This window comes from Agrilus planipennis, unplaced genomic scaffold (assembly GCF_000699045.2).
Source record: "Agrilus planipennis isolate EAB-ADULT unplaced genomic scaffold, Apla_2.0 scaffold219, whole genome shotgun sequence".
Taxonomy (NCBI): domain Eukaryota; kingdom Metazoa; phylum Arthropoda; class Insecta; order Coleoptera; family Buprestidae; genus Agrilus; species Agrilus planipennis.
The window spans coordinates 518,643-527,029 of record NW_020439309.1 but is presented as its reverse complement, the minus strand read 5'-3'; the positions used below and the strand labels follow the sequence as shown (position 1 = coordinate 527,029).

At 32.8% G+C, this 8,387-nt stretch overlaps 1 protein-coding gene across 1 annotated transcript in view; it reads left to right on the top strand.

Moving 5' to 3' along the window:
- The first annotated feature begins 478 nt into the window (after nt 1-478).
- LOC108739383 (transmembrane and coiled-coil domains protein 2) overlaps nt 479-8,387 on the top strand; it is a 93,534-nt gene continuing 85,625 nt past the window's right edge. The window contains exon 1 of the mRNA XM_025978518.1: nt 479-689. Within this exon, the coding sequence (XP_025834303.1) occupies nt 519-689 (171 nt within the window). The 5' untranslated portion in view covers nt 479-518. The remainder of the gene's footprint in view (nt 690-8,387) is intronic.

The following is an 8,387-nucleotide window of genomic DNA, read 5'->3' as shown; positions in this document are numbered from 1 at the left end:
CTTGCGTGTCTGGACACCCGAAGTGTCCCATAATAAGTGGGGACGTCCGAGAAATTATTAATCAAAAACTATGTCAAGATCCTGTTCTTGTATTTTAATATTCTTGCTGCTACTTTAACTGATACATGTTTTGAAGTTAAACTTCTTGGGCTTGATGAGAGTAAAATCTCAAGGCCATGCAACGACACGTTTTACAACGTTTTGTCTCGCGAAGCGATAGGCTATGGCATTAGAGAGGTGCGCATGCGCATATCGGTATTACAGTCAGCTGTTAGTGACCCGCATCTCATATATTATAGTATAATGTATATTCATGGACATCAGTATTGAATCACTGTATAAATGTTAAGAGAATATTAGAAGGTATACAGGGTGTTTCTCATCAAAAGTTTAAGTTGCGACTAAATTGATATTAATTTGTTACTTGAAAAGGACTACGATAAATTAAAACTTCAATGTCTTATAGTGTCATGATGATTGATTCTATTTTATATTGGTTTTGTTTTAGGTCAAAATTAATGGACAGCCTCCATGTGGCTCCGCAGCAAACGGGAAGTAAAACTTCAAGCAGAAGTGCTTCTCCATGCCGTCCGCAGCAACCGTCTCAACAGCAGCAGCAGCAACTTCACCACCATCACCATCCTCATCACACCAAGTCCCTGAGCCATGGTTCGGTCGATATTGTGAAGGTGAATATTAATAGTGACTTATAGTTTTTCTTTTTCCACGTAAGAATAGCTTAGAAGCAGTTGTAATAATTTATTTTACAATCAATCAAGCGCATATTTACAAGTTCAAGGAATATGAACCCCAACAGCGAAACAGTAGATTTAGATTGCATAATGTGACTAAGAAACGATGAAGAAAATATTGAAAAAAGTTAACGTAACCGTAAGTTATTCATAAAAATTGACGTTTTCTGAAGCTTGCAGGAAATCCATCCTTTTTCTTAACCATGTAACTATAACTCAAAAACATGGATCAGTTCTTTTAGTATTAATTTTCTTCCCAATCAATATTGTTGAATTACAAAATTTTTGCGAACGAGTCGGGTAAATGATATTTATTATTGTTAAGTTTCGGTGAACAATCGATTATCTAGAAGTAACCACGTTTTAATTAATTAATTTTAAAGTTTGATTTCAATAATTTGATGGAGTAGATATAGAGGATGATAATGTTACATTGGTTCTTTTTTTAATTACGTCATGGAGGTACTCTAAAAAGAAGTACAGAATTGTAGACCTTGGATTCCCGAAGGACGGACACGTGAATCGGAACATAAGAATTGAAATCATTGGTGAAGTAAATAAACATTATTGCATATATCTTGATTGCTTCTCACAATTATAGATCAAAGATGTATGCTATATAAGGACAAAGGCTTTCACGACTGGAATTCATAGCAGAATGAAGATTCGGACTATAGGCCGTGGTCCGTCCTCAGTGAGGATGCCAGCCGCAGTAGCTGACGAAACCTCTGGACAGAATGGTTGGACCACAGCCCTATAAACCGAATCTTCATTCTACTAAAAATGTATGCTTTTGAAATCAATTGATGACGATGACATTAAATGTAGCCTTAAACTTTAAGATCATTTTAAGGTCAAATCATTTTTAATATACATACATATTTTTGACGTCAGCCAAAGAAAGATTGGGATATTTGATAATCGAAAATTTGGTTTGTTCATAATTTTTCATATTGCGAATGACATTTTTGCAATAATTTTTGTCTGCTTCACCCCTGTTTGCCACCATTCAAATTCAAATTTATTAATAAAAAAACAAAAAAATTTTAATTAATGTAGTAACTAACCATGATTTCGCCTTATGGATTTAGTTTTATCATAAAGCTAATTTTTACATATCATCAGATATTGGAGAAATAAATAAAAGTAAAAAATTAAGTACAATTTTGATGACGTACATAATTTACAGAAAAAGGGTATTTTTATCCTCTATGAACTGTCCGCCTGCTTATAAACCTAACCCTCCCCTTATTATCCGAACATGTGACCGTAAAATGAATCCATATTCCGGATGACGTTGAAACGTCGTACCCATTTTTTCGACTAAAACAGAGATTCATCTCTAATTATCACAAATAATTTTCGATGAGCGGATAGATGTTTCACCCACTTAGAGTACAGACATTATCAATCTCGCGTTGTTTGTGGATAATAAAATATCGTTGAAGTGAGGGTAAATGGCCCAGAACCTCCTTTCGGAATTTGCCATAATATTATCAAGTAGAAGATTGCAAGATAGGCTGCTTCAAAAATACACTGGGACAGGGAAGCACAACACGGATGTAGGCAGACAAAAACCCATCATTCTTTCTGCCAATTGGAAACAATGTAAAATTCTCAACCTCAGTAGGAACATAGTTATGACTCACAAACTACAGAAAACTGCAAAAATAAACTAATGTTAACGACGCTTTTAACATAACATCTGTCCCTCCCGGTCGGAAATTAGTTCAGTATAGGGTCCGATCTGAATCAGAATTGCCTGAAGACGATCATGAATAAATCAAGCTTCCTGATCTGGATATGATTAAAAATTGTCAGGCCTTATATGATCCGCACAGGATCTGTTTAAACGATCCATGCTGGATCCGTTCCAAAGATCCATGCTGGACCCGTTCCAAAGATCTATGCTGGTTTCATTTCATTATATCATAATTAACTTTAAAAAAGTTATTAAAAAAATCGTAAATAATAAGATTTGCTTCAGAAAAAAATTTAAGTTAAGTAAATGCATCATTTTGACATAATCAAAATAATAATTTAGTCATAACATTAATATGAAATTTATTGTTTGAAACATGGACAGCGGGCGCGGCGGAAAAGAAAGCCTTCGAAATGTGGTGTTATAGGCGAATGATGAGGATAACGTGGGTAGAAAAGGTTAGAAATTGAGAGGTATTAGAAAGAGGAGGAGAACAGAGGACTCTATGGAAGTCAATAAAAAATAGGGGAGATAGGTTGGTATGACACCTTCTCAGGCATGAAGGTCTAGTCAGAGACATATTAGAGGCAGAAACAGGAGTTAGGAGGGGTAGAGGTAGACCTAGATTAGATTACTATTCGCAAATAGTTGAGGATGTGGGTTGTTCTAGTTTTAGGGAAATGCGAAGTTTAGCTCAGGATAGGAAAAAGTGGAGGTACGTGTCGTAGGACTGACGACCCTATGATGATGATGATGATGAAACAATGTTACATACAGAACGAATCAGATAGAAAACTAAAATCTGTATTCTAATTCAGTTCAGGGCATCGGATACAATCTTGATTTAAACAGCATACCGAAACTGTAATAAGATTCGTGATATTAGATTGTGATAAAGAACTGATCAGATGACGGGATGACTGTATTTTGATCAGATAGCCGTATTACAGAAAATCTGATCAGTCGGGTTGTCTTGCACTGCCTGAAGCGCCTCACTTTTGGATGAAGATACCTCGAATGCCTAAAAGTAATAGCAAATGCGCAAATTAGATTAGTTAAAGGTTTCAGTTGTTTTTACAAATTTTTGCGTACAATGGTGTAATGATACTAATGAAACGTGTATAGTATTTAACTAGAAAATTTTTCAGTTTAAAGGTTTTATACACTTTCGGGTAATTATTTATTTACAAATAATTTTGAGTCATTTTTCCACTTCAATGTATAATTCCTCGTTCACGGTTTACTTCTAACGGTAATTTCTGATTAAGGCATATTTTCTTTTTTAAGTTTTATAAGATGATATCGGAGTGAGATTTCAGAAATGAAAGAATTTCTAAGGATTTGTAGAAGTTTAAATAATCTTGTAAGAAAACATTAGACAAAGATATTTTGTTTTACAAATTTTAAAAGAATCGACATTAAGAAACTATTTTTCGGTCAGTAAGTATGTATTGTTGGCACTATTCTTTCAGTTTTATTGGAATTTAGTTTTTTGCGATATTATACCTGTTGTGTAGTAGTACTTAACTACTCCCATCATCAGTATAATATAAGTCTGTGTTTATTATTTTATTAAATATTAAATTGTTTATAACAATTAAAAATATTTCACTGCTAAGATTGACAATGTTTCGTAGATAATAAAAAAAAAATTGAAATTTCATAATTGTTCAATTTAGGCCATTGCACGCTAAGATGAAAAGTTTACACGCGATTTCCTCGTAATCTGTCGCATTTACGAAAAATATACATTAGCAATTTTTTATGTAGATATATTTTTTTTCTACAACTTTTTTCGTATCTTCAAAAAACCATTTGGGTAGTGTTTTTATTATTTTTTTTCACCACCCCTTTACATTTTATGGTTAATTTTTATATCATTTTATTCGTGGACGAAACATGCACATTATATCAAAAATGCACAACTCTCNAAGTGGAAAAATTGTTGCTGCTATGGGTCAATAATCACCACACTGATATATTTTTCTTTTCTGTTTTTTTTTCAGGCAAAATGATAAGGGTTGAGGGGTTGCTTCTTTAAGCGATGCATTGACCACAATTAATCCTACAGAATCCCCTAATGATATTGTAATGTTCGTGGGTTTAACAAAATTAACTACTAAGACTGATAACGACAAAAACTACTTATTTACACTAATTAATATAACACCATTCACTGTTCTATTTATTTCACTTCTATCACTGTCAATTTATTTCTGGATTCATTTCTGTAAAGGTCAATTTATTTCTCCTCCTCTCGGAGATCGTCCCTTCCTTTAAATACTCTTTTGTTTACTTTCTAGAACCTTCTGGAAACATCCGGATAGTTTATTTTTTCGTTTGAACTGTTTAACTGCTTTCCCAGAACGCAGGTACGACACACACGTATACAAATACGGCGCACATGAAGAAAGGCGCCCGCGACTAGTCGGCGAATCGATAAGCCGTTTACGTACACGTGTGCGCGATCGTACACAAACACACTCGTGCTCGTTATAATATGGCCCAAAAATCACCATATTAGGAGATTCAACTTTTCTGGTATTGACCTTTTTCGGGCAAAACGGTAAGGGTTGGGGGGTTGCTTCTTTAAGCGGTGCACTGGCCACAATTAGGGCTACAGATCTCCCAGTGATATGGACCAATAATATCTACATTAGGAGATTTGGTGCAGACGCGAGTGTCATCAATTTCTTGCAGTTGAAGCGAAGCTTGAGCGGTGACGCGGCGTGACCAAGTCGCAAGTTAGTATGTCGCCAACCACAGACATATTATTTCTCTAGTTATATCATGGTTCATTGGGTTGTTTATAGATCCATGAAGGTTTGAATAAATTAACTAATACCTTAGACATTTGTTGAATTAATTTCCCAATTCGTTCTAGAAAAGAATAGAAAAAACAACTTTTTTACTAGATGTAGTACATTAAGCATGGAATTTATCACATAACCATTTTGTTTCGTCTCGTAAGATATACAAATATTGACAAACCTCTTAATCAATTGGTATTCACTCTCTTAAAAATTGATTTCATGTCATATCCGAAAGTGTTTATTCAGTTTTCTTTTAGGGGGCAGCTAATTGACTCGTGAAATTGACTTTTAATTAGCATCATGTCGATCGAAACAAAGTTGTGGTCATTAATCTTGATCAAACAGGCTATCGCAGGAAACTGAAAGTTTATCTTCGACGTTTAGCGACAAACCAATTATCCTTTTAGATGATGTAATAACCTCAGTTGAGAAAGATCATACAGATATACATAAATCCATAGTAGTAACAACAACTCACACTTATTTTTTTTATACTATAGTTGGGGCGTTCAAAATTGGCATAGTTCTCAATAAAACTTTTGTATGTACCTTCTTCTATCAATTTACTAACTGGATAGTCCATTAAAATCTGTCATTTCGGGGGCAAGTTTCCGAAATAATTAAGGATGTGGGTTGTTCTAGTTTTAGCGAAATGTGAAGATTAGGTCATGATAGGACGTGTCCAACGAGTTTTAGGATTGAGAACCTTATGATAGTATACATATTCTTATACCTGTACGAACAAAAAGTTATACATTAGCAATTTTTTAGATATATTTTTTTTCTACAACTTTTTTCGTATCTTCAAAAAACCATTTGGGTAGTGTTTTTATTATTTTTTTTCACCACCCCTTTACATTTTATGGTTAATTTTTATATCATTTTATTCGTGGACGAAACATGCACATTATATCAAAAATGCACAACTCTCGCAGACTTGTCCTCGAAAATGACAGATTTTACTGAACTATAAGAACTATTAAGACATAGTCCAGCCGAGTTGTGAATTTAAAAACGGCAACTAAATAAAAGTTTATGAAATAGACTGATTTCATTTGTTTCTATTTTATATTGGTTTTGTTTTAGGTCAAAATTAATGGACAGCCTCCATGTGGCTCCGCAGCAAACGGGAAGGCCTCTCTTTTCCTGTTTGCATTCGTCATTAGTTGACAGTATTTCGTGTTTTTAATTATTTTGTATCATCATCAAAGCCTCTTATGGCTGGAATGAAGTAATTCACGAAGTAAATATGGAATGAATAATCGCTGTTTTTAATTATTAATTTGTTCTNTAAATAATCTTGTAAGAAAACATTAGACAAAGATATTTTGTTTTACAAATTTTAAAAGAATCGACATTAAGAAACTATTTTTCGGTCAGTAAGTATGTATTGTTGGCACTATTCTTTCAGTTTTATTGGAATTTAGTTTTTTGCGATATTATACCTGTTGTGTAGTAGTACTTAACTACTCCCATCATCAGTATAATATAAGTCTGTGTTTATTATTTTATTAAATATTAAATTGTTTATAACAATTAAAAATATTTCACTGCTAAGATTGACAATGTTTCGTAGATAATAAAAAAAAAATTGAAATTTCATAATTGTTCAATTTAGGCCATTGCACGCTAAGATGAAAAGTTTACACGCGATTTCCTCGTAATCTGTCGCATTTACGAAAAATATACATTAGCAATTTTTTATGTAGATATATTTTTTTTCTACAACTTTTTTCGTATCTTCAAAAAACCATTTGGGTAGTGTTTTTATTATTTTTTTTCACCACCCCTTTACATTTTATGGTTAATTTTTATATCATTTTATTCGTGGACGAAACATGCACATTATATCAAAAATGCACAACTCTCGCAGACTTGTCCTCGAAAATGACAGATTTTACTGAACTATAAGAACTATTAAGACATAGTCCAGCCGAGTTGTGAATTTAAAAACGGCAACTAAATAAAAGTTTATGAAATAGACTGATTTCATTTCTAAGCACAAAAATGTATTTAAAGGATAAAGTTGGAAGTTAATTTTATAAATTATCGATAATTTCCGTTAAATTTATCGTGAAATTTTATTACTAAAAATGGTGAAAGATCAGTCTCCAAATAAGGTTACGTGTTAATTGTTCCTTTTTAAAAATAACATAATTTAAATTTTAATTCCGTTTGAAAGCCTTTAGCGTTACTGTTCAATAAAAATGTTTTGACTATTGGTTAATATAAAATGAGCTGAAAATGAAATTTCCTCCGGGTCACGTTAATAAAAAATTACTAGCAATTTCTTAATGGTCCGGTTACTGCAAGAGAAATATTAATAGTAGGTACGAAGAGGAATTTCTACGCTAAAATTGAACCAGCTGATTTATTTTTATGAGTTTTTAAAATAAAACGTAAGTGTAACCGAAAAAATACTTTGAATAACAGAAAATGGGTTTCTCAAATTGGTGTGCTCTGGTAAAAGAACTACGTAACGTATTCAATTTTACGAATTTGTCGAAGAAACGTCACGGATTGTAAATACGTCTTATTTTTGTCTCTTTTCTTTTAAACTGAACTAAATAACTACATACTTCCTAAATGAATTAAAGCATCCGTTCCAAATTTCTGATCTGGAAATTCCCGTTTTTTACTGCTTACTTGAGGACTACAATGAAAATATAAGTTATGATCAATACAAGGAAATACTTTTTTAGTGAATTTTAGATGCTTCATAAAAGTTTTGTATATGACTCGTAAATGTTCAGAGAGTCAGGCTATAATTTTAGTACAGATTTTTTACCAGTAACATATGGATTTAGATCGTCGGAATAATTATTCATTTCAAAGAACCTTCTGTGGTTTTCATCGTCTTATATCAAACTTGTGATTTGGTTGTGATCTTACCACTGATTTCAAGAACTTGATTTTTTTTAAAAAATACCCCTTTTTTTAAATAAAATGGAGATATTTCTACATCCTGCCGTATATACTTATGTCATATAATACAGGATGGCCCAAAAAGTACGAAATATGGTTGCTAAACTGTAAATTTAATTGAAAACTGATGCTGCCCTGATTCGGGTCTAAAGGTCATCGTCAATTGGAGTTGCTTCCTAACGTTTTGTTAGCACG